Source organism: Sus scrofa, chromosome 9 (genome assembly GCF_054392235.1).
Source record: "Sus scrofa isolate SSC_HxYL_T2T_F1_AM1 chromosome 9, Sscrofa_HxYL_maternal_Yorkshire_Landrace_v2.0, whole genome shotgun sequence".
Classification (NCBI taxonomy): domain Eukaryota; kingdom Metazoa; phylum Chordata; class Mammalia; order Artiodactyla; family Suidae; genus Sus; species Sus scrofa.
Genome location: NC_139391.1, coordinates 120,949,727 through 120,977,422, shown reverse-complemented (window position 1 = coordinate 120,977,422; position 27,696 = coordinate 120,949,727). Strand labels below are relative to the sequence as shown.

General features: G+C 39.4%; 1 protein-coding gene across 8 annotated transcripts; it reads right to left on the bottom strand.

Moving 5' to 3' along the window:
• ZBTB37 (zinc finger and BTB domain containing 37) lies at nt 1–27,637 on the bottom strand. 8 transcript variants are annotated; one of them, XR_014816274.1, is made up of 5 exons: nt 27,451–27,500; nt 24,496–25,455; nt 22,429–22,528; nt 12,697–13,738; nt 1–1,985 (listed from the first exon to the last, which is right to left on the bottom strand). XR_014816274.1 is itself a non-coding variant. In XM_013989614.3 (5 exons), exons 3-5 carry the CDS (start codon nt 25,416–25,418, stop codon nt 13,250–13,252), a joined length of 1,512 nt encoding a protein of 503 aa, XP_013845068.1. In that variant the 5' UTR covers nt 25,419–25,455; nt 26,713–26,913; nt 27,557–27,637; the 3' UTR covers nt 6,582–13,249. The 8 variants fall into 8 exon arrangements, 6 of the variants coding, with proteins under 6 accessions (XP_013845068.1, XP_084833858.1, XP_084833857.1 ...); XM_013989614.3 differs by lacking the exons at nt 1–1,985; nt 27,451–27,500 and adding exons at nt 26,713–26,913; nt 27,557–27,637 and having other exon boundaries at nt 6,582–13,738; XM_084977732.1 differs by lacking the exons at nt 1–1,985; nt 27,451–27,500 and adding exons at nt 26,713–26,913; nt 27,557–27,637 and having other exon boundaries at nt 6,582–13,738; nt 24,496–25,452.
• Nucleotides 27,638–27,696: the final 59 nt, after the last annotated feature.

Here is a 27,696-nt window from a genome sequence, read left to right as displayed (position 1 = left end):
TTTCTTTGTTTTTTGGTTTTTTTTTTTTGTCTTTTTGTCATTTCTTGGACCGCTCCTGCGTTCCCAGGCTAGGGGTCTAATCGGAGCTGTAGCTGCCAGCCTACACCAGAGCCACAGCAGCGCAGGACCCCAGTCACCTCTGCGACCTACACCACAGCTCACGGCAACGCCAGATCGTTAACCCACTGAGTAAGGGCAGGGATCGAACCCGCAACCTCATGGTTCCTAGTCGGATTCGTTAACGACTGCGCCACGACGGGAACTCCTATAGTTTCTAAAAGCAAAACAGATGATCCGAAAATCCATGTCATGCATACCTCCAAGTCAAGATAGAGGCAGAAGGCTCATTATCAGGAAAGTATGGTTTCTATTACAGTCCTCGAAAATGGACTGCAAATGTCAATTAAAAATAAAAGAACTCAGGATTCAAACAAATTTTTTACATCATTCAAAGGAGTTGAGCATATCTTTAAAATCAGCAAAAAGACACCACTTCCATGGACTACTCTTGCCAAACAGAAGTCAGGGACAAAAGCACTAAACCCGAGTTCCCTGGTGACCTAGCAGTTAAGGACTTGGCATCCTCACTGCTGTGGCTTGGGTTCAATCCCTGGCCTGGGAGCTTATGCATGCCACAGGTGCAGCCGGTCGGGGGTGGGGTGGGGGAAGCACTAAACCCAAGTGTTCTGACACTGTTTGATCTGGGCAGCAAAACCAAACATTAACATCTAAACATGACAAGGAGACGTGAGATACTGCAGCCTGTATATTTTGGGTCTGGCTTTCCTCTGCTTGTTACAGAAAGCTACACTCTTTCTTCAGCCAAGTGCTCAGAGGTAGAGGAGCTGAAGTGAGTACAAAAGAGAATGGGGTGGACAGTGGCTGAGGAATCCAACCTTCTGCCCAGGGGGGAACAGGGCAATCTTAGAATATTCTGTCTTTACTGGGAGGTAGACTTTTCTCCACTGACTTATCTGCCTTCATGAGACACTTTTTCTCACACATACATAAAATCACATACACATAGCTGGCAACTCGCAACAATACTGCAACTTGCAGCAATAGCACACCTATCCCAATAGCTACTTTCAATCTAAATTTTACGTTATCCCCCAGCTTTTCTCAGGTGGATTCAAGCCAAATTTGTTCTTTTGAGATCCCTTCTTTTGTCAAGCTTTTAAACATACATTCCACTTTAACACCTACACCTACATCTTTTGTCTCTAAAGAACAGCTGCACTAAGTGGGTGCAATATGTTACAACATCTTTATAAATAGAAAGTGCAAGAAATAAACTTTTTAGCCAAAATACAAAGCAACAAAAAGCTCTCAGAGTCTACTATGCCAAGAATTTGATTTTTATAATCAATGATACAGCTAACAAAATGCTTCTAAAGCTACCAAGGTCATAGTGGATGAGTAAATATATTTATAAACATACATTTATGAAAAAAGATATTAAGAAAATAGCCAAACTTCCCACAAAAGTTATTTGCATATCTTTAGAATATCACTCTGTGTCCAATGCACATGCATATACAATTGAATTATATTAGTGTTATTTTGGGGGCCAGTTTTCCAAAAAGAAAACAGGCTCATTTTCTAAAACTTCAAGTTACATGATTTAAAATCATTTTTGTAAAAATATCAAATACCATATAAATTCTAAGTATCTTTGCTATCTGACTGACGGCCACTCTAGAGACGGATTTCGGCCACACTCTTAGTTACCCCTGCTTTAGCATCTTGGCTTCCAGAGGAAACACATTTTAAGCTTTGTTCCCTGTGTTGTAATTCTGTTTTGCAGTGGTTCTTAAAGAACCGCTATAATTAGGATTCTATTACTTTACAGAAAACTGATCTTCCTATGGTAGATCATCTTCAAATATGTCAAAAACATCTGCTTTAAGATTGTGCTAAACCGTACAGAATTTCTACTCACTCATGCTGCTGTGACTGGCTTGAAATGGTTTAGAGTTGTGATGCTGAAAAGAAAGAATAAATATTTTGTCAATCTAGAGCTTCCCTTTCTTCTGACTTTGCTCTCTTTTTTAATTCAATACCACAGTACAGTTGACTCTTGACCAACATGGGTATGAACTGCATGGGTCCACTTATACCTGGCTTTTTTCAATAGTAAAAACTACAGCACTACACAATCGATTAGCAGTTGGTTGAATCCCTGATGCAAAAATAATCACAGATTCAGAGGCCAACTATAAATTACAGGTGGATTTTCTACTTGCAGAGTGTTGGTGCCCTAACTTCTACATTGTTCAAGAGTCAACTGTACTTAGTTTTTGTGCAACCATCAGATGATTTCAAACTTAAGAGGCACAGAGGAGGGCCAAAGAGCTATATATAACACACCAAATGAGAGACATCTCCATAGATTATTGAAGATTTTTAAAGAGTCCGGTATTTTCACTATAAGCATCTTTGCCAAAAACATTTTTGCAGCATAACTAATTGGCTCTAAGACGGTTTTTGCCTTGACAGTTTGGTTTTGACTGGTTGAAATGTGTTAGCATTTCTTCCAGTTGGCAACATTACTGATAGCTTTATTGAGCTGACAGATGATGATTTATCCTCAAGAGTTGGTTTCTTATTTTGAAACACACTACATTGGAGGATAAAAAAGAAAAAAGCCTCAAAGGTGCAGAGTTAAACCACATTTCCCACAGAACTTTGGAACATCTACAAATGGACATGTGACAGGATGCTAAGAACAAACTGCAGGGGCTTTCATAATGTGATACAAAGCTCAGTTACAGATATGTATCCTGGTATTCAGAAACTGATATCTCTCTTAATGAAGGAAGAAACTTAAGCAAAAAGAAAAAGTGCAATGCTGAGTGAGGAGATGAATCAATGAAAAAAAAAAAGTAAAAGTACTATGAAATAAAAGACCTGTGAGACAAGTGCTTAGGTACAACCCACAAAATAACAACCAGTTATGTGTGCAGGATTGCCATGAATCTACACACATTTTAGATGATTTCAAATATTAAATATTTCACATTGTGCAATAGTTTTTAATGTTTTATTAATTTTTCATGTTTCATATCGTTTTTAATGTCCCTCTTTCATTTTCCATTATTTTATCTTTTATGGCCAAATTGCCTTATGGCCAATTAGTAATGAGGTGACAATGCTTACAGCAAAGATCTCTATGGCAAAGATGCTTATGGCAATATACCCAGAACCAATTTTTCATTTCTTGGGAATATATTTTCAAAGGCTTGCTTTGTCACAAAGAGCAGATTTTGAGGTACAGCAGAGTGGAAATATGGATCACAAAGAAAATGTTAAGGCTTACTTATTTTTCTATTTTAAGCTACCAACATCTTTTATTTGATTTTCTAACTGGTCTCCATGTATCTTCTCGTGCTCCTCTATACTCATTTCTCAACACTGAAGCCAGACTGATATTTTTCTTTTTTCCTTTTTTTTTTTTGTCTTTTTAGGGCTGCACCCACAGCATATGGAGGTTCCCAGGCTAGGAGTCAAATTAGAGCTGTAGCTGCAGGCCTACGCCACAGCCACACCATATCCAAGCCACATCTGCAACCTAAGCCACAACTCACGGCAACACTGGATCCTTAACCCATTGAGTGAAGCCAGGGATTAAAGCCACATCCTCATGGATACTAGTTGGGATTGCTACCACTGAGCCACAAGGGGAACACCCTCTTTTTTTTTTTTTTTCTTTTATTTTTTATAGCCGCACCTGAGGCATGTGTAAGTTCCCAGATTAGGGGTCAAATCAGAGCTGTAGCTGCCGGCCTACACCACAGCCACAGCAATGCCAAATCTGAGCCAAGTCTGCAAGCTACACTGCCCCTCACACCCACTGAGCAGGGTGGGCAGGGATCGAACCTACATCCTCATGGATACTAGTCGGGTTCATTACAGCTAAGCCCCAACAGGAACGCCAGAGGCTCATTTATTTTTATTCATCGAAGTTTTCCCCAATCTTTATATGGTAAAAATCTAATTAATCCTGATACGTAAATGACTCAAACATTCTATTCCTGATTATTCAATTAAAAATGCCAAAGTCTTTTTCCCTTTCAGCATTTTCTAGAGTCCTAAATTAAGTCTTCAGTCCTGAATACCCCTTTTATTTCCTGTATTTGCAATTTCTGAGGCCTGACCTAGGACCTCTTCACTATATGACAATTGGGAAAAACCAGCAAGAAGCCCTCACAACTAATTCTCTAGGAAACCACTGCACATGGAATGGATAAATAGTACCAAACCTTTCTTCTCTTAGAAAGTGTATTGTTTTGGGGATGATTATTTTTAGAGGAGAATTTATTCTTTGCCCTTATTTCTTCTGAAGGCAATAAAAGTCTACTTATAAGCCAGCAGGAGTTTAAATAAAGTATCCTAAATTTGACAAATCTAATAAAAAAAATCACCAAACTTCAATGATCTGTTATTTTAGATAACAGCTGGAAGCAACTGCTAATTTTACAGGATTAACAAGGAGTTCCTGTTGTGGTTCAGGTTAAGAACCTGACTAGTATCCATAAGGATGAGGGTTCGATCCCTGGCCTCACTTGGTGGTTAAGGATCCGGTGTTTCTGCAAGCTATGGCATATGGGTTGCAGATGTGGCTTGGATCCCACATTGCTGCAGGTGTGGTGTAGGTGGCAGGTGTAGCTCCAATTTGACCCCTAGCCTGGGAAATTCCATATGCCATGGGCAAGGCCCTAAAAAGAATGGGGGAGAGGGCGGGGACTAACAGAATATAAAATTGGGCAATAGACTGATTTTCCCAGATGAAAGGTAGTAGAAAAAGAATGAATCTATTCACCTTCTAGCACAAATCTGTGCCAGAGGTAGTATGGTGGCAGTAAAGATACTTAGGATATATAGAAAAAACTTTCACTTATCTTAAGAATATAATCCATCTAGCTACTCAAAGAATCTACTGTTGAAAGAGATTTAGTGACCATATACATTGTTCCATATCACAGCAATTTCTGCCTACTTGTAAACTTAAAATACAGCTGACATCTCTAATAAATCAAGACCTATAACAGTAAGATTTTTACTTCCTCTGGAGTATTCTTGGTTTTAGCATATACATTTACTGTGTCTTCACAGGAGAAAAAGAAAAAAAAAAGCAAATGCTCACAATTTGGAACTTAGAACAAAAGAAAAATGGAAATTTTGCTGTAAGATAAATGCAACTCAGGGAGTTAGGAAGCTAATGAAATCGGTTCCAGATATTTGTCTCATTCTCATTTAGCTTGTTTTCTGACCCATGACAGATATAAGAAATGGTTTCTATGGCACAAACAACTGACCTAAATGAATACACAGGAGGTAAGACAAATTTAAAATCCAATGCTACCTATAACAGATTAAAAGTGGCCCCAAACCTTGACATTATCTTCCATCAAGTGATACGGTATTTCCTCTCCCCTTGAATCTGGGCTGACCTGTGACTTCTTTGATCAACAGTGTGGTGACTGTGATAGCTCTGGGCTGGCCTTCAAGAGGACTGGCACCCTCTATCCAGCCTGAGGCCTGAGCTGCCATTTTGTAAGTCTGACGACTCTGATGGAGAGATCACATAGGGAGTCCCTGAGACTTCCCAGAGGGAGAGAAGGCTCGCTGGGCCTAGTCTTCTAGCCTTCCCTGCCAAGGTGTCAGGACTGTGAAGTCATCTTGGACACACCAGACCAATCCAACCACCTCCTGAACACTACCAGGTGACCTGAGTTGTCACCACAGGAAGCAAGAAATTGCCTAGATAAGCCCTTCCTGAATTTCTGATTCACAATATCATGAAATATATAAAGTAGTTGTTTTGAATCACTACGGTTTAGGACAGTTAGTTACACAGCAATAGATAACTGGAATGATATCTTTCAATTTTTGCCTTGGTAGTAACTCAATCACTCATTCACAGTTAGGTCTATCAAATGGGTGACCCCTTCAAAGTGGTGTGCAGGATCCCTAGAAAACAGTCACCATTCGACATCTGCTCAGAGATCAACTGCACTATCTTCTGAAATCTTCCAATCACTTATTCTTGAATTAAAAGTTCACTAAAAGCAGTACTGTTATTGGTTATTGTATATTCTAGTTCACTTTGACTCTTTATAAATAAGAGCTAACATGATATATTGGAGATAGTCTGGCTTTTGAATCAGATTGATAAATATCAGCTCTGAAATTTATCTATCGTATAATCTTGAGCTCAATAGTTTCTCATCTATAAAACGTGGTAAATTACAGCTATTAAAGGCAACACAGTCTATTAAGAGTGCCAACTCTAGTGAAAAGACTGCCTAGGTCAGCCTCTCTGTGTCTTAATTATTTTTTCTCTAAAGTGAGGATAATAACAGTATCTACCATTATGGGATTGTCATAATGATTAGATGAGTTATTTGAGGCACATAGAACTGTGCCTGGTACATAGTAAACACTCAAAAAAGTCAGCTATTTTTAGTTACTACTGTTACTACCTCATATGATTGATTACTTTGAGAATTAACTGTAATTATGTCACTAAAGCACTTAATACAGTTAATTCTGCCCCCTTCTTTTCGATCTTTTATCTCTGTAGTGAAAAGTGCAGGCTTTTAAAAGCACACATCCAGCCTCCAACCAAGTGGGATTAGGACTCTCAAGGATAGGAAGCCACATCTAAACTATGTCTAAAGTCAAGTTTGTTTTACAAAATCCAAGCACACTGTCTGGTACCAAAAAGCACTTAATATTTACTTAATGGAAGAGATTCTCCTATATGCTTTCTACCACTTAAGATAAGAATTTCATAGAATAGGAAATATTTTCCCATGAGATATTATACTTTGACTTCTGGCATTATGGATTAATTCAGGTTCTAAGATTCACAGTATATTAAATTGTGCCTTTGGTCATATGACATGCTAAATAAATCTCTCTCTTAACTGGGTGGTACTATCTAGCTTTCTTAACAGGACTTACTGAGTAGACATGAAAAAAGAAAGCACTGGAGTTCCCTTGTGGCACAGTGGGTTAAGGATCCAGTGTTGTCACTGAAGTGGCTTGGGTCATTGTTGTGGTGCAGGTTCGATCCCTGGCCTGGGAACGTCCACATGCTGTGGTGTGGCCAAAAAAGAAAAAAAACAAGTATTAGAAAAGTTTCTTTCCTCCCCTCCCCCTTAACTGCTCTGCCTTTATAGCCTAGCTTTGTGTTTAAAGCTTCCACTATTTGAGCTAGAGGTCCTTTCTTAATTGTTACAACAGGTTTTATTATACAGAAAATGGGGATGGTGTAAGATAAGAAATGATATATGTACTCTGTGAATATAATGCATATTCAGGTATTTTCCTTCAAAGTCACTGCTGCTCCTCACAATTGAGGGAAAAAAATACCTGTATGGATATCTTTCAGCTTTTGATATCACTGTTCCTATAACATACTTTGGAATGTAATTAAGACAGATTTGAAAGAACTCATAATATCCAACTTTGGCTTTTCTTGAGCAAGAAAACTTAATGCAAAGTAAAAAGACTGGCCCTGGGGAAAGCACCACTTAAGAATAAGAAGAGTGAAGACAGAAAGACACTAGAACGTAAAAGAGGCAAAGTAACATAAAACTGATAATTTTCAAAAAAGTCATAATGCTTGGCAAACTCCATTGTTTGCAACAGATTCATATTTAAATGACACCTATTGCTAAGACCTCAAATGGAGGTGGATGCAAATGATTCACTGGGCTAAATCCAATTTCCTTCACAAGTCCTATATCCCAGATTAATCAAAATTCCAAATTAACCAGAAAAGCAACACTCCAAAATTTCAAGAACCACTAGTACTATAAGAGCTCTAAGACAGATCTCACCTTGGCAAATATTTCAGAACATTTTAGATGAGTATTATCTATTACCTGGAGGATATAACATATGAAACCTACTAACATCCAACTTATAAAAAGGCAACTTTAATGGGAAAAAAGAATGCATATATTTATATGTATAACTGATTCACCTTGCTGTACACCTGAAACTAATACAATATTGCAAGTCAACTACATTCCAAATAAAATTTAAAAAAAAAGAAAAAAGAAAAAGGCAATTTTAAAAATAAAATGCCTAGTGAAGAATTGCCATATACACAACTAGATCACTCATCCAAGCTTCACATGTATTGGTAGAGCTCACAAAAAGTAAGAATCAAACTCTCTCTATTATATCAGCATGGCCTAGAACACTCTGACCAGATAAATCTTAGAAGTCCATGTATTGTTTTCAAATGTGGAGCAATTATATTCTCCTCTTGCAAGGAATTCTGTTTATTATCACCCTAACATTTTCCATTTTTTTCATGTCTGGCCATGAATAAGCTATCTGAATAGTAGAATAAACATTCAAAAAGCAAATATATAGTAGCCCAATATATACTGAGAAGAATTACAGACAATAACAGAAATTGGAAGATAGGTCTAAGAAGAATATCCTTAGATGTTTCACTACATTTTAAAACTTTCATTAAAAAAAAAAGAAAAAAGGAAGATTTTTGGCTTTTTACTACTCCACATAGGAAAAGAAATGAGTAGAGGTTTCTAATCTAGAAAAACAGTACTTTGGATAAGAATCAAACCACTTATTCATAACTGAAATTAACTTTTAATACTAGTGGGAATAAATTCATTCTTGCCCTCTTGTCATCATTATGTTAAGTCAGAGAAATGGCGAAAACTATAAAAGCATTTTTTTTACAGTATTTTACGTAAACATGGTATACACTGAACCCTAAATTATTTTGCACAGGAATTATTTGTTCTAATTACTTTGTTAAATCTGTAATTACCATCCATAACTTTAATCTACCTGCTCCTTTAAGGAAAGGACAAATCATAAAAGCCTACGCTAAACCATTTAAAGCAATGGAATTCAAGAAAGAGCAAGAGTTATGAGTCAAAGATCTAGAAAAAGACCTCTTTCAAGAAGCTGACGTATGTACAGCAATATGAATTTAAAACCTCAACCAAGCTATTATAAAAGCAAAATGGCAGGAGTGACAAATTGCCAGGGGTGGGGGTGGGGACGTGTAATTCTTTTAAATCTAATCCTGGAGTTAGCAAACTTTTTGTCACGTGCCAGAAAGCAAGTATCTTGAGGCTTTTCAGGCCATGTGGTCTGTGTCCCAAGTATTCAACTTCTGCCACTATGGTAGAAAGTAGCCACAAACAATACCTAAACGAAGAGGTGTAGCTAGCTCTATTCAACACTGTCACTTTCTTTACACACATAGGTGACCTTAGGATTTGGCCTGGGGGCTGTGATTTGCTGAACCTAGATCTAATTCCTAAATCCAGAGATATACTTTGCTAAAGGGCATCCTCTCAAAGTAAGGGATTTACATCTGGCTTAACTGCTAGTTATCTCTTCTAAATTTCAGCAACCAAAATACAAAATGAATAAGTATACAAATAAGGAAAATATTTGAGGAAGAGGAAAAAAACCACATCTGCTGTAGCTAAAAAAATAGAAACTTCCAGGATTCCAACTCCTCCCTGATTAAATGCCTTTCCACTTTAACTAAGAAGACTTTTATCTTTATTCAACTATTTAATTTCCTTACCATTACCCATTTCTTTAAAGCAGATCTTCTAGTCAAACAAAATGTAGTTTTTACCAGTTAAAACAAAATTAGTGATAAGTAACAGCTAAAACTTTTCAAAAGTTTTTCTTGACCAAAGAAAAAGGATGAAGTTCACTATTTCATTCTTCCATTCAGACCACTTCCAACCAAGGCTAGATTTCAACTATGAAGTTTGTAGGAAAATGGTTTATCTACTTTCATGCCATCTTTGGAAAACTGTTTCAATGATGTAAAAAGAACTGGAAAAAAATAATAAAACTTCCTTTAACTGCTATCTCCCTTCTTTTCCAATCTTTATCCTTCAGGAGCTATATTCAAGATTAGATTTGGCCCTGTGGTATACTGGAATGGCTTGGGGGCAGTTTGCAACTCAGGTAAAATAAAACTCAACTCAGTTCAGAGGTAAATATGGTTCTGAGTAAAGAGAGAACAAGTCATTAGAAAGAGCCTTCTGCCTAAGTACAGTATTACTGTTCACGCCAATGCCATATTTTAAACTGGTATGAGAGAGAATAAAAGGTACCTCTTAGAATCAAAGTAGATTAACATATTATCTCTCTTCTTTTGCTGAGTATTGGGTAGCTCCTTTGCTATTAAGTGCCACTCAATAAATGAAAGCAATCCCAGTGTTTGCTATTTCACGGCATTAAAGTACTTGATGGTTTAGCTCTCACTGCTAATGCTGTTCCCTTCACAAGGTGACACGTGCAAGTTACAATTTGGTAATGAGTTTTCAGCATTAGCTAAAGTCTGTTTAGTACATCCTTAAGAGAGGTATCCTCTGTGTACACACCAATATAGCTATTCAGTAATGTAGATAGAACACTACTAACTCCTATGACCCTACAGTGATGTTAGCTAAGAACGAGGCAATGTCACAGTGAATCTTCGACAATTATTTAGAATAACATCTCTTCTAAGTAAAATGGGGAAATTGCTTTCAGAAACTTCTATTTGTTTAAAAGCTAGGCTGGCTTGAATTTTCATGCATTTCATGGCTCTGTGCTAGGCCAATTAAGAGGAGAGAACCAGCAAACATGATTGTGCCAATGTGGTCCTGGATGACCAAGAAGCACTCTAGTCACAGTATCGACACAGCAAAAGCCCATTAGCAGTGAATAGGAAGGGAGGGGAACCCACCAAACACAGCATTTCCACATCTATCAGATGGTCTCTACTTAATTTAAAATGTTTGTTGCTAACTCTGGATGGGGTACTGACAAATGCTGCAAAGTTTCTCTACAGAAATTACTTTTATAATTTGGTAATAGTTTAAAAAGCTCTATTTTCTCACATAAAATCTAAGAAACTAACAGAGCAATAAAGAACTTTTCAGCATACTACTTCTCAAAATTAGGATGGACTTAACAAAATTTGTTTTTGGTAGGCTTAAAAGCTCCATCTAAAGCAGCATATTCTGTACCTCTCACTTCTCTGCTTATTTGGTAATGGCAAAATCTGTCTACTGAAAGCCTTGATTATCAGCTGAAATGTTTTCCTAAAGATTTCAGTCTAATTTCAGCTCCACAGTTTCTATGCAACAGAGCATAGATGGTCTCTAAAACAACAGTAGGTGACAGCTTTCACTTTACCATACTGTTACCCAACTAAAGAGGAGCTGCCATAGCCTATGTATTCTGAAGACAAAATATGGCTTCAACACAACATTTAGGGGTAGGTTCTAATCAAATGGTAGCATCATTACACTCCTATTAAAAGATGCATTTCTGTTTTACCAGAAGAGAGAATAACCATTCATTAGTGACACGGTACAGTTGTATTTATACGTACAAGTCTCAGATTGCTTAAGAGTTACCCTTTGTATTCTAACTTCCTATCATCAAAGCATTGCCATTCTTTTCCTATTCACTTTCCCACACACCCAAAGCATTCTCAGGAAGGTTGCACACTACTGGTGTTCTCACAAATGGCTCACCAGTGCCGGCATGACCAGCCCCTCTCCCAAATCTCTTGTACAATTATCTACACCAAAACAATTTCTTAAACTACTATTTAAATACTCTTTAAAAAATTAATGATCAGTTAAAAGAAGCTAGAGATTTTTCACTTTTCTATTTGCTTATTGTAACTTGTAAGCATCTATTTGCCTGCATTCCTTAATAATCCTCCTTCATTCTCTGCATGCAAGACAGGGCATCTAAAGCTCTACATGTTTGGTAAATTCTTTCTGACTCTCAGTGCTGGATTAAGAATCTCAGAAATAACCCAGAATTGCCAAAAAGGTCCCTTGAAGTTTTAAAAATCTTAGGAATGATTAAGTAACCAAACCTGATCAAAATTGTTCCCTTGATCAATTTATTGCAGTGTGATTGTGCATGATGTTTTCTGATAAATGCCCTGTAGTGTATTATTAAAAAGCAAAGCTCTTGGAGTCATCAACAATTTGCTGATGGTTGGTTTATGAATTACTAGGTTTGCAGACATAAGACATGGATTTAGTGAGGTTCTTCTATTGGACTGAAAATATAAACTATCACATATGTAGAAGGAAATGGAATTGTGGTTGCAATAAGAACCATAGTGTTGAATTTCTTCAACCACAATATTGCAGAAAAAATGTGTTTAAAATGTCATATAAAAGTTATCAAATATGGAGACCTGTGAATTTAAAAATACAATCCAGGCTCCTTTCACTGTAAAGTGACATTTTGATGTATAATATTGCTGTTACGTGAAACTAGGAGCCAAAGAGACTGGATGAAACTTTGGTAGTCAGCCTTACATGTTAATTCACCTGGACTAGAGCCATTTCCTAACACCCAAAGATATACAAGCACTGTGGTTTACAAATACCAATCAGGAAGTTGCAGTACGGCTCAGTGCTGTTCAATAACTGTAAAACAAAAACATTTCCTTCCCTGCTTCCCTCTTCCTCAGCACAACACTCAAGCTCCCCAAAGCAGGAGTACCTATTGCAAACACTCTGCTGCTCATTTCACTTCCAGTTGCCTAAAGTGCTTCAGGTGATGCTGCCCATTAGAATACTGCTCCAAGACGGCTGCTTACATGAAACAATCAGGCAAAGTATCAGATGCCTTGTCATGGCAAAGATTAAGTCTAACCTTTCAAAACAAAAAGAACCACTAGGATTCTTTTTTTCCTCCCTTCTTCCTGAAATGCGAAACTGCTTGTTCTGGCAGGGAAGGAAGAAGAAAAATTCCCCTCATCATCACCATCATGATTACTTCCTCTTGTGGCTGGCTGGTTCAGATGACCAAGGCTCCTGCCTCATTTTTTAGATCTGGGCAATTACAGCCAACAGATGATATGGACCAAAGTACAGTGTTCAAACATGACTGGTAGATAAATGGTTATTTATCATTGTTTTGTTAAAAAAACTTTTTTTTTTTTATAAAGTTAACAAACCAAGGCTGTTAATCCCTGAATTAGAAGGTGATTTGCTTGATTATTTTCCGAAGTGTGAGGTGGGGAGGAGGGGAGAAGAGCCTCTAGTGCTTTTTGTATGTTGCTGATCCTCTAGTTTGGCAACATCTTGGGAGCATCTTCTGATCTGGTGATGTGGCATTTTGTGAATTTAAGTACCAGCCTGTGGCCCTGATGCTGGCTACTTACGGCCCAGAGGGGAAGAGGGTCTGCCCCCTCCCCCTCGATGTTTCAATCTGGCCCAGTAGTGGAAACAGAGCCCGGGGCGGTTTCCCCAGAAGCAACTGTCTCTTCTTGAGAAGGAGACTCTTCCTCGGCCTGTCCTCGAGACGTGACAGTTGTTTCAGGGGAGATGCTATGAGGTCCCTCCAGGGGTATACAGCCAGGGTGGTTTTTGCGAAAGTGCTGATTCAAGATGGCCTGGAAGGGGAAACTTTTGCCACAAACATGACAGTGAAAAGGTTTGTTGCCTGTGTGCTTGCGGATGTGATACTCCAGCTGATCCTTCCGGGTATACTTCTTGCCACACATGCGGCAGACGAATGGTGTGATTCCCATGTGCAGGCGCATGTGGCGGTCCAGGCTTCCCTTCTGATTGAAAGATTTGGCGCAGTAGATGCAGGTGAGACGAGGGTTGTACCGGAACCACCGCTCAGATACTTCCTGCTCTCGGAGATACTCCACATAGCCACTTACTCCCATCATTGCAGACTCTTCTACCTGTGCCAGGTGAGGAAAATACGCATAAAGAACATATATTATTATGAGTTCCTGTTGTGGCGCAGAAGAAACAAATCTGACTAGGAACCATGAGGTTTCGGGTTCAATTGCTGGCCTTGCTCAGTGGGTTAAGGATCCAGTGTTGCCGTGAGCTGTGGTGTAGGTTGCAGATGCAGCTCGGATCCTGTGTTGCTGTGGCTGTGGTGTAGGCTGGCAGCTGTAGCTCCGATTAGACCTCTAGACTGGGAACCTCCAAAATGCTTCAGGTACGGCCCTAAAAAGCAAAAAAAAAAAAAAAAAAAAAAAAACAAAACCCAAAAAACCAAAACAAAAAAGAACATATTATTAAGTATATATAGTTAAAAAGACTTTAATCTATTTTTACCTCTGTTACTAAGCTTTATGCTTATTTTTAGTAGAGATCCAAGGAGGAAATTAATTACTACCAAATAGTAAAGATGTTAAGATAGAAATTTAAAAAAAAAGAAAAATCGAGGACACTTTTATAATGATAGGAGAATCTAAGTCCACTCATATCATCCACTTGGACTCTTAATTTGCAAATTTAGTCTAGACAATCAGGTAGGTACTTAGGCAGTGTTGGTCCAATAGAACTTTCTGTGATGATGGGAATGTTCAATAATCTGCACCATCTAATATAGCTGCCACCAGGAACATGCAGCTATTAAGCATGTGTAATATACTAGTGTGACTGAGGGGGTGAATTTTTTATTTTAATTGCTTTCCATCAATTAAAATTTAAAGAGCCACATGTGACATGGCTAAAGGCTACCATATCTGACAGTACAGAATACATTATGGCAAGCATATTATAAATTATATTTATGGCACTATCACTGATACCAAATTTAACCTAGCAGTAACTAGCTTTATAAAAATGTATATAGGAGTTCCCGTTGTGGCACAGTGGTTAACGAATCCGACTAGGAACCATGAGGTTGCAGGTTCCATCCCTGGCCTTGCTCAGTGGGTTAAGGATCCGGCATTTGCCATGAGCTGTGGTGTAGGTCACAGACACGGCTCAGATCCAGCGTTGCTGTGGCTCTGGCATAGACCAGTGGCTACAGCTCTGATTCGACCCCTAGCCTGGGAACCTCCATATGCCAAGGGAGCAGCCTTAGAAAAGCCAAAAAGACAAAAAAAAAAAGTATAATTTGTAGGTGATTATTTCTTTTTACCCCAAGATATTTTAGGACCAACATATTTTCTTCATTCTAAAGACTAATCAAAGCCTGACCAGAGAAAACCGGCAAAAGAGCTGGGAAAGGAAATTAGGCTGAGATATGAATTTACTAACTTGGTTATTTCTTCTGACAACCTTTTCACAATTTGATACTAAGTATTTACTGACTATTGTTTACCAAATACAATGACAAGTACCATGGAAAAACAAGTATAAGATTTGGTTTCTGATTTTGTCCTCTGGACAAAAAGCAGACAAAACAAAGAGAAGCAGGGGAAATACATAGTCCTAATGATTTTGCTAATTCACTTTTCAAACTGCTTATACTAAAGGTAGGGGCCAGTGAAATACATTCCATAGACATAGTATCATCTAATTTTATGTACTTATTATTTATAGTGATTTAAATTGACTTAAATGGATTAAAAGTAAATAATCTGTGATTTATATATTATTTCTCTGATCTCTCTTAGTTTATAAAGTGTCTCTCCACTAAGTTAAATTTCTTACATTGTGAAATAAACTTAAGACATTAAAAAAAAGGAATTATTATAAAAGCAGCATTAAAACTCTGCTGTTGTTATTAGATAACTAACCCTTTACTTTTTTTTTTATTTTTATTTTTTTTGCTTTTTAGGGCAACGACATATGGAAGTTCCCAGGCTAGGGGTCGAATCAGAGCTAAAGCTGGGGCCTGTGCCAAAGCCACAGCAATGCCAGATCCCCAACCCACTGAGCAAGGCCAGGAATCGAACCCACATTCTCATGGATACTAGTTAGATTTGTTTCCACTGCACCACAACAGGAAATCCCCCCTTTACATTATTGCAAAATAAATGCTTTCCTTTTCCGAATGAATTTCTTTTTAATAAAGGGCAAATAATACAGTTTATTTATTTTTGCTTTTTAGGGCCTCACATGCAGCGTATCAAAGTTCCCAGGCTAAGGGTCAAATTGCAGCTATAGCTGCCGGCCCACACCACAGCCACAGTAACTGAGGATCCAAGCCACATCTGTGACATATACCACAGCTCACGGCAACGCCAGATTCTTAACCCACTGAGCGAGGCCAGAGATCGAACCCGTATCCTCATAGATACTAGTCAGGCTCATTACTGTTGAGCCACAATGGGAACTTCCTGATACGGTTTAAAACTCATTAAGTTTTAGACACAATAGTATGTTGAATGCCCATAACCCAACAATTATCAACCCATGAACAATTTTGTTTTTTCTTTGCCCTCACCTATTTCTCTTTTTTGTATTATTTTTTGAAGAAAATCCTAGACATAATTTTACACATAAATATTGTAGTACATATCTCTGAGATAAGGATTCTTAGTGTAGTCAAAATACCACTATCACACCTAAAAAATCCCAGTAATTCCTTAGTATCAATCTTGTTTTTTCACTGTGAATGTGCACATGAGCAATCTAAATCAAAGTACTCAATACATGAAACAAACATGGTTTCCACCTATCTGAAAGCTGGGTGGGAGAGGAAACATTATATTCCTTTGAATGAATAATTTAAAAATTTTAGATTTATAAATGCTTTATGTTCAAAATTCTATATTAAAATATCACCTGGAAGTTCCTGTCGTGGTGCAGCGGTTAACGAATCCGACTAGGAACCATGAGGTTACAGGTTTGGTCCCTGCGCTTGCTCAGTGGGTTAAGGATCTGGTGTTGCCCTGAGCTGTGGTGTAGGTCGCAGACGTGGCTCGGATCCCGCATTGCTGTGGCTCTGGTGTAGGCCGGCGGCTACAGCTCCGATTAGACCCCTAGCCTGGGAACCTCCATATGCTGCGGGAGTGGCCCAAGAAATGGCAAAAAGACTAAATAAATAAATAAATAAATAAAATATCACCTGGAGTTCCTGTCGTGGCACAGCTGAAACAAATCCAACTAGGAACCATGAGGTTGTGGGTTTGATCCCTGGCCTTGCTCAGTGGGTTAATAATTCGGCATTGCTGCGAGCTGTGGTGTAGGTCGCAGACACAGCTTGGATCCCAACTTGCTATGGCTCTGGCATAGGCCGGCAGCAACAGCTCTGATTAGACCCCTAGCCTGGGAACCACCATATGCCGGGGGTGCAGCCCTCAAAAGACAAAAGACAAAAATAAATAAATAAATAATAATATACCACCATTCAGAAATTACTGAATTGTTTAGCCTGCTAACTTCTGAAGTCATTGTGTGCATGTTTGTATATAACACACATACATTTTGAATAAAAATCTTACATATATATATGCAAAAATATGTAAGCATTTTAAATATGTAGGAGGAAATTACATATGCATAGCAGAGGTAAAGTACCAATACAAAGAAAAAAATAATATGTAAAAGTTGACTCTGGATTAACTAGAGAAAGATGAATCTAATTGGCAATTAATCATATCTTTTTTCTGATTTTCTAAAAAGGTGTTTTGTCTCCTTTCACATACGTTAGCTAACAATGCTCTTCAGCATTTCCAGCAACAGAGGCAGGTTTGGGAAGCAGTATGTGAAGTCAAGCACTGAATAGTAAGGGTGAGGTTTTAGATAATTTCTTTTCTTTTTATTGCTTTTTAGGGCTGCACCCAAGGCATATAGAAGTTCCCAGACTAGAGGTTGAATCAAGAGCTACAGCTGCCAGCCTACATCACAGCCACTGCAAGGCCAGACTGGAGCTTTGTCTTTGACCTACACCACAGCTCCCGGCAATGCTGGATCCTTAAACCACTGAGCGAAGCCAGGGATCAAACTCACATCCTCATGTATACTAGTTGGGTTCATTTCTGCTGAGTCACAGTAGGAACTCCTAGATGATTTCTGATTTGTTTCACAAAACTTTTTTCTGCTCTAATTCAATCAAAACTGAACTCAAGGAGCTCCCACTGTGGCCAATGGAATCTGTTAGCATCTTAGGAGTGCTGGGACCCAGGTTCAATCCCTGGCCTGGTACAGGGCACAGTGGGTTAACGATCCTGCATTGCCACAGCTTTGGCTTGGGTTGCAACTAGAGCTCAGCTCTGATCCCTGGCCCAGGAACTCTATGCCATGGGGCAGCCAACAACAACAACAAAAACCTGAACTCCCATAAAGAATGAGGAATTATCCCACTAAAAGGTCCTGGGTAACCATGGAAAAAGCCCAGAATAAATTCTCATAGGTTTAGTTTCCCCATCCATAAAATGAAAAAGTTAGTATATGTTTTGCCAACTCCATTGGATTCCCATGGAAATCAAATGTAATAGTGCCTTGAGATATCTTGAATGCCTTTTCTTATACTTTACAGCAATTAAGGGTGCTGGTACCTGGATTCAAATCTGCATCCTACTTAGTGTTTGATTTTGAGCAAGTTATTTAACTAACCCTGTGTGTCAGCTTCTTCATCTGTAAAGTGAATACAATAATAGTATCTACCTCATAGGTTGCTATGGGCATTGAATGAATTAATACACTAAAGTACTTAATACAGCACAGTAAATGTTAGCTATTCTTAAACATTACAAAAATTCACAATATTATTCATAATCTTCAGGATACCAATTCCCTAAAAAATTGTCTAATAAATTGTCTAATAAATTTTATTGGAGTATATTTGACTTACAAAGTTGTTAGTTTCAGGTGTATAGCAAAGTAAATCAGTTATAGATAAACATATATCTACTCTTTTTCAGATTCTTTTCCCATATGGGTTATTATACAGTGTTGAGTTGATTACCCTGTGCTATACAGTAGGTAGGTCCTTGAAAAACTGCCTAACTTTAAGAAAGTAATGTCATGCCAGTACTGTCCACAAGAAAGTAAATGTATTTTAGTTATTTTAGTTATCTGTGATGAACCTCAATCAGAAAACTCACACATTATGATCAATTTCACCTAAAAAGTATTGCAATAAAAGAGCAAACAGGAGTGCCCTTGTGGCACAGTGGGTTAAGGATACAGGGTTGTCACTGCAGTGGCTCGGGTCACTGCTGTGGCATGAGTTTGATCCCTGGCCCATGAAGTTCCACATGCTATGGATGTACCCCTGCCCCCCCCCACAAAAAAAGCAAATAAATGAGCATAAAATGAACATTAGGTCCTTGTCAAAGACAACAATATATCTTTGGCAGTTTTATTCCTTTGAACTTTAAAGAGAAGCAAAACCAAAAATATCTGCCTCGTAATTCTGTCACTAAGAGTTGGATCATTTCACTCCTTCCACTCAGCACTTCTCTACTGGATTGTAAACTCTGTAAGCATAGGGACAAATCTGCATGCTAAATACATGCCAGAACTTGTTGTGCCTGATATGTAGTAGGTGTTCAATATTTTTCAAATGAATTATTCCATACAACGAAAAATTCCGTATGTAAGGAGGCTTTCCATATTTTCTAAAACAAACACCAGTCTAGATTCTTGACATGGTCTTTAGAGCTATCATCCTAATTGTCAATTACTGCTCTTTTTTTTTTTTTTTTTTTTTTTTGGCTATGCCTGCAGCATGCAGAAGTTCCTGGGCCAGGGATTGAACCCACACCACAATGGTAACCAGAGCCACAGCAGCGACAAACCTGGATCCTTAACCTGCTGAGCCACCAGGAAGTCCTAATCTTCAATTATTAATCAGAAGGACTTCAAAAATCATCTGATTGGTTCATTAATTTTATTTAAAGATCTTCCAAACTAAGGACTTCACAGGCAGCTAAATAATTACTTATTGAGTAGCTGTCTCTTTATTGGGCAGTAATCTTAGTTACTGAGAACTTCTTAGAGGTAAAACAACTCCCATTTAGTGGGTACCTGATAAGACCATGTCTGATATGAAGACTGGAAAATGTAGATTCTGCTCTCAAGGAGATATCAATGTAGAAGGAGACAGAGCTTCCGTTGTGGCACAGCAGAAATGAATCCAACTAGTATCCATGAGGATGAAGGTTCGATCCCTGGCCTCGCTCAGTGGGTTGGGGATCCTGCGTTGCCATGAGCTGTGGTATTGGTTACAGACATGGCTCGGATCCTAAGCTGCTGTGGCACAAGCCGGCAGCTGTAGCTCTGATTCAACCCCTAGCCTGGGAACTTCATATGCCACAGGTGTGGCCCTAAAAAGAAAAAAAGGAGAGGGACAAATTAATGTAAATGAGAAAAGAATAATTTACATGAGTCAGAAGGGAGTTAGGAAAAATTAAATGGTACCATCTGCAAATGCTACATTGGTCTAAAGGGGAGATCAAGGAAGATTAGGCTAATTAGAACAGATGGAACTAGGAGTTAGTGGACCAGACACCTGGAAAGAAGTGAGTATCCTAGACTCAAGGTGCAGAGCTAGAAAGAAGTTTGATGTGGTTTGAGGCACAGATAAGTCTGACTGTTTGGGAGAGACAGTTAATACTGATGAACCGTGAGGAAAGCTAGGTTAGAAAGATTACATATTACTTGGAAAATTAGGCCAAGTTTTAACCTGCATGTCATAGAAAAAGGAAAAAAAATATATAATGTTTTGAATAAAGGAATGACCTTAGTAGTCTATTCCAGTTAAATCTCCTTTATAATCAGGAAGCTCTTCAATCCTATCAAAACTTGTTCTTATAATGTCAGTCTATATCCTGTTTTGGGTCTCTGTGGTACGGAAAAACAGTTTCTGAGTAGACTCACCATAACAAACTTTTATACATGTTAAGGCATATATTAACTTATTTCTTAATATCAACTCCAGACTATATAACTTATCTCCTATTTCTTTATAACCTGTACTTTCTGCTTTATTAGTTGGGTAAACACCATTGTAGAACTCCAATTTTTAATTCTTATCCCATCAACATATGGAATAAGTTATCTCTTTCCAACTACTTTAAAAACCACACTTAAATTCTCTTGAATAACACTTTCCTTAAGTGGATACTGAGTTCTATAACTGGCTTTTAAGCACTCCTATTCCCACGACACCACTACCCAAATCTATATAGTCTTATCTCTATGTGTTTTATATTTCTGTCAGTCTGTCTTAAGGCCCCATTTAGTTGTAAGGTTGGTCTTTTTTTTTTTTTTTGTCTTTTCTAGGGCCGATCCTGCGGTATATGGAGATTCCCAGGCTAGGGGTCTAATCAGAGTTGTAGCCACCGGCCTATGCCAGAGCCACAGCAACAAGGGATCCGAGCCACGTCTGCAGCCTACACCACAGCTCAGGGCAATGCCAGATCCTTAACCCACTGAGCGAGGCCAGGGATCGAACCCTCAACCTTATGGTTCCTAGTTGGATTCGCTAACCACTGAGCCACGATGGGAACTCCTGTAAGGTCTGTCTTCTTGCTGTATTTATTTTCACAAGTCACAGTCATCATTATCTTATTTGAAAGATGAGAAGAAAAAGGGCTCTAATTATATGAGAATTTATTTTCCTTCAAGCTTCTAATATTTTCTCAAATACCTTATTAAAACTAAAAAGTTTTGTAATAATAGTTATAATTCCCTTTCTGGTACCAAATAGTATGATAATATGTAAGTAAATATAGTCTGTAATAATGTCTTGCTGCTGTTGCTACTGTATGTACACAATAAGCATCCAATAATTTAGACAAAAATTAAACAAGATACTATCAGTATAGTGCAGAAGATAAAAAATCAGCTAAGCAGTCTTAATCCACCAGTGTTTCCTTCTAAAGGTCCACAGTGTTTACAATTTATTGTGTTCTACTTGGTGAGTTCACATCTTTAAAAACAAAAATCAATCTTCAATGATAGATACCTGTGAGAAAAAACAAAAATAACAACAAACTACATACTTACAGTATTTGCTAAGAAGGATAGCAAAGCGAATAGAAGACATCATTCCTATCCTTTCTAGAACATTTTAATCTAACAAAACTTTTAGAAAGAAAATAAGTGAAAAGCTATAAGCATTCTAAGAAGCAAACAGGACACAAAAATGTATAAGCAATTTATTTACAAATATATAATACTATACAAGAGAAGAGTTATGTAATATAGGCTTTTTATTGTTTTGGCTGAGCCCACAGCTTGTGGAAAGTTCCTGGGCCAGTGATCCAACCGATGCTACAGCAGCAATCCAAGCTGCTGCACTGACAACGCTGGATCCTTAACCCACTGTGCCACAAAGGAACTCCTAGTTACTCAGTTTAATATCCAAACATATATAAAATCAAACTTCATCCCAGGTCCTAAATTACCTGCATGTGGTTTTCAGAGGTTATTTTTATTACTCTCAAGACTACAGACTGGTTCCTATAATCAGAAAAGAGTTCCACGATCTTATTTTTTTCTACTTCCCAAACTGCCAACACCGAAAGTGTATTTCCTGCATGCTCACAAGAAAGAACAAAGAGAAAGTAATCAAATACAGTATTTCTTTAACAGGGCCAATGGAACCTCTCCTACATCTTTACTTTACTTTTTTTTTTTTATATATCTTTCTTTTCTTATTCATTATACTATGTTCACACACAGTGGCAAGTTCTTCAATGACTGTAGCAATTCTAAATCCACAACTACATACCTGTGAGCTGGGTTGCTTAGGCTCATCCATTCTCCCAGGAGACTCACTTCGGGCTCTGTGTCTCTCCGTCAGAGGAACAACACTGCCAGAGGGGCTAAATCTGTCAGAAAAGGAGCAAAAAGAGGACTAATAAAAAAGCAGCGTCAAGAAACTAAAAAATAGTGTATACCTCCTTTATCCCATGGCCTAGAAAGGGGAATAAATTGAACAAACAGCAGCTTTCTAAAAAATCCTTTCACAGAGTCAGTATGGAATCATACATGAAATAAGAAAAGTTTGCCCTAGTAAATTGAAGAAATACAATATGACATAAGTCCTAGGCCATATGACCTGGTGAAGCTAAGACTAAATATAAGCTTCTACCCTTACATAAGTGCTAAGAGACCAAAAAGGAATAATTTAAAACTGGGTCTATAATTTTGCTTTTTCTATGTAACTTTTAGGTTTTCAGTTGTTTCTTTCCCAAAGCCTCCTGATAAGTTGCTATATATTTTAGACTGTTGACATAGATCATGGAGATTAAAAATTTTTGCATTTATTATTTCTGATACAGTTCTAACATGGGAAGATAACAGGGCTAACATAGGGAGGCAGTAAGTATTATGCTCAAGAATATTTTAGCTATTAAGGACACAAGAAGGAAAGTACTCAAATCAAGACCAGCTGAAGTGGATCCAGTATATACTCTCTGAATTTCTGTGACACATGTGTCTCTCAAGACTGGATGTGAACCAAAGCAATAGCTTTTTTAGCTATCATTAATCATACAGTCAATTTTATTTTTTTAATTAATTTATTTTTTGCTTTTTGGGGCCACACCTGTGGCATATGGAAGTTTCCAGGCTAGAGGTTGAATTGGAGCCACAGGTGCTGGTCTACGCCACAGCCACAATAACACCAGATCCATGCTGAGTCTGAAACCTATGCTATAGCTCATGGCAACACCAGATCCTTAATCCAGAGCAAAGCCAGGGATTGAACCTGCATCCTCCTGGATACTAGTCTGGTTTGTAACCCACTGAGCCACAAGAGGAACTCCCATACAGTCAATTTTATTTATTTTTTTGCTTTTTTTAGGGCTGTGCCCATGCCATATGGAAGTTCCTAGGCTAAGGGTCCAATAGGAGCTGCAGCTGCTGGCTATACCATAGCCACAGCAATGCTGTGGGATCTGAGCTGTGTCTGTGACCTACACTACAGCACACAGCAATGCTGGATCTTTTTTTTTTTTTGTCTTTTTTCTTTTCTAACAGAAAAGATCATCAAATGACAACTGAAAAAAATGAGAAACAACCAAAAATGTTTTTACTGTGATTACATTAATTTAAAAAGAACAATCACTGCTGGTACCATAATTCCTTGAATTTGGTAGGTGGGGGCAAAAAAAAAAAACAGTGCTACAAAGAAAAATGAAACTCCCAGAAGCCACCTATCTGTGTAAGAACATACCAAGGAAGGGTAATGCTGCCAGATTCCCAGATGATAATCAACTCTCTTTCTAAAATTCTGAGGAAGCCCTGGCAATCACTGATCCTACTGTGACTATGGATGCTTTTCTGATTCATGGAAGTGTCTAACTTTACCATAGTTCTCACAACACTGTGAATACTTCAGTACTAGGAGCTTCCTGCTTTAACAGAATTAGAATGCAAGTCTTTTTTTTTTTTTTTTTTTTTTGGTCTTTTTAGGGTCGCACCCATGGCATACAAAAGTTCCCAGGCTAGGGGTCCAATCGGAGCTGTAGCCGCTGGCCTACGCAAGAGCCACAGCAACACAGGATCCGAGCTGCGTCTGCAACCTACACCACATCTCATGGCAACGCCATATCCTTAACCCACTGACCTAGGCCAGGGATCGAACCTGCAACCTCATGGTTCCTAGTCGGGTTCGCTAACCGTTGTGCCACGACGGGAACTCCAAAATGCAAGTCTTTTGGCACACTTCTAGTCCCCACAACATCAACTTATTTTGACTAATAAGGAAGACGCTCTTTGTATCACACAGAGGTCCTGCTTTAGCGATGTCTGCATAACAGTCATTAGATGGGCAAAAAAACCCAAAACTTACCTGTCAATTTCACTGCTTGTTGGTCTAGCCACCTTGGCTCCTGAAGATCCTAAACTGTAGTTTTCCTGTCCTACAGAACCATGGCCTGTGGTGTCAATCACCATGGCTGTGACTTCCTCTGCACTACTCCCATCTTCTCCGGAAGGCTGATTCTCAGGCCCAAGCCACTCTTCTAGATTTTCAGTTTTGATGTGTACTGCTCCAAGGACTCTAACTTCATCATCACTCCGGGCCCCTCTGTCGGCTACTCCCGTCTCCACATACCACTGTCCTGCTCGGTTGATCCTCAGGATGGGCTCCCTGCTCTCGACGTCAGAACTCTGCTCAATTATCTGAGGGCTGGTGGACTCCTCAGGAGGACTGAGCTCCCTGATATCCAGCACCGTGCTAACCTGACCTCGCCGGTTTCCCTTTGGAGTATTATGTCGGGGGCTAAGAGAGCGGTTCAGATTTGGTGTAACTCTGTGAGACTCTGGAGGTCCCTCTGGATGCTTTGTCCTCGTTTGACTTAATTCAGCTTCAACCTCAGCCACATTAATTTTGAAATGAATGCCCTCCAGGATCTGTGTACATTTGTCTATAATATGCTGCATTTGCAGAAAACTGGCAGCTGTCAGGTAGCTGATGATATCTGCCAGTTGCAGGCATATTCGCCCCGTGTAACAGAAAGAAAGGAGCTGCTCGAAAACAGTAGGGTTCTTGATGACTGAGATAGAGACAGTACTCATCTCATTCAAGGACATGTGATCTCGGAAATAGGGGGAGCTGGCTGCCAGTACCACTTTGTGAGCCCTAAAAGCTTGTCCTTGCACATTGACCACGATGTCACAGAGACGTCCCTGCATGCGCAGTTGGTTTAGATGGCTTAGGACTGAGTTGCTGAAATCAGGTATCTCCAGTTGTATGTTCCCACCTTTCTCCATGGTCGTGTCTGAGGGTATAGGCAGGCATTCAACCCTGCTAAAAGAAGAAACCATATCCTCGTTAATAATTATAATTTCACTCTACTCAGGCTTTCTAATCCAAACCTATTAAAATATTATTTGGTTAAATTTCAAAATCTCTAAGTAAAAAGAGATACTTTCCTTATGTTCAAATATGGAAAAGTACCAACAGGTTTAACAGTGTAGGTTTCGCAACAAGATACCGTTTAAACCAAAAATTGATTGTTAGGCTTCTAAAAATTCAAACTATGTCCATACTTTCCTTCTTAACAAGCTATGTAACATCAAAACTGAAGTTCAACAGGGGAGGGGAGCAGTTGTGAGTTCTTATTTTTTAAGTGTTAATCATAAGGTATTTGCACACAATATAAAATCCAGTGACAATTTTTCTTTGTAGAAAGAAAGACAGCTTTTTAAATAATGTTAATTATTCACAGATGGGCTGATGAGACATCCCTTTTCTTAATACTTTACTAGATGCTACATGGGTTATGTTTATTATTTTAAAAAGTGATGAATATCCCACATGAATGTAAGCCATTATTTCTAAACTGAAAAGTCAGAGCCCCAACAAAAAGGATTTGGGTTTAGGACTGGGAGGCAAACTCTAGGTTGGGAAAAATGCCAAGCTGTGTCAGGACTCAAAATGCAGAGAACTTGGAAGTTCCTGCTGTGGTGCAGCATGTTAAGATCCAGGGTTGTCTTTGTGGTAGCATGGGTTTGTTCCCCATCTTGAGAACTTCCATATGCCAGCGGGTGCAGCCAAAAAAAAAAAGAAAAAGAAAAAGAAAAGAAAAGAAGATGCAGAGAACTTGAAGAAGGTCACATTTAGGATTAGGAAAGGGTAGGTAAACCTGCCTCTATCTAAATTCAAAGTTGGAGATTTCAGGGTGGTAACGACACTCTGATTCTGAAATTTAGTTCCCCAAAGCTGTTAATAAAATACAAGTAACAAAGCATTCATCATGTATGGCCAGTATTTTTACATTAAAAGATTTTTTAAAATAGCTGAACCATTAAGCCTGTAACCGCATCCAATAGTCTTCACTGGTTGAGAGTAGTTTGTATAAATCCCATAAAGAAGACATTGACTTGAGCTCAACGTGTTTCCATTTATCCATAAATTTAGAAGACATTACATGGTTACCTAAGACCTGAAACTTCAGGAATTTATGCTGACTAGCTCACGGTATTGCCCCGCATTTACAACAGACTTATCAGTAAATAGGAAGTGTATACACTGCTTCTGAGAACCAACTTTAGCCAATCTGACCTTTTTCCAAAGCGTTTTGGTTTGTTTTGAAACTTTTAATCCAATAAGAGCCTCTGTCGATGCCATCATGAATTCAGATGTTTATTTTGGAGCCTACACCAGCGCCTTTTTTGTTTGCTCTTTCCGGCAATTCCCCAGTGAGGAGGAAGCCCCTGGAGTAAGTAAGGTCTTTCTCTATCGTCGGCACTGGAGGGGTGACAGCTGTAAAGAGGGAGAATAGGGAACCGCATGGGGTTGGCCACTCTGGTACTTGAGTGGCTTTCGTCGCCTTTAGGAGACGGGGAAGGGGAAACGAGCAGAAGATAGAAATGCCACCAAGGACCAGAAGCGAAAAGGGGAGCAAGGCGTGCGTGGGGCAGGGGAGCGAGCAATCAGGTGAGGGTAAAGGACCGGGAAGGGGGCGGCGCCCAGGGACCCGATCCAGGCGGTAGGCGTAGGCGGGCGGGGAGCTGCCCAGAGGTGGGTGTGTGTATCTGGGTGTGTCCGGGCTGCCGTGGGGGAGGGGGCCGCCCATCCCGGGGTCCTGAGGGAGGGGCTCGCCGAGGGGGCGGGTCCGGCAGCTCAGCCCGGCCCGGGGCCAAGAGGGTGGAAGGTCTCCCGGTGCCTTGAGGCGGGGTAGGAGGGAAGTGGCTGAACGCCCCAGGAGTACGCTGTGGCGGAGACCAGGCGAACCGGCCCCAATGCAGGGCAGCAGGACCCGCTTGCGAGGCCCGAGCCCAGTTAAGGAGCAGCACCTACCTCCGGGGGTGGAAATGGGCCGGAATGGGCCGGAACACCGTCCCGGAAGTGAAACCCCCCACCCCCTCCCCCAGAGCGGGCTACGTGCCGGAAGGAAATCACTCACCCTTACACCGCCCCTCTCCCCCCTCCCCCAGCGCTTTCCGTCCCTCGCGCCCCCTCCCCTCTCTTCTTTTCCTCCTCAGTCGGTAGGAGGGCGGGCGCTCTGTGTCACGTGGCCGGCCTGTCCACGCCCACAACGGCGAG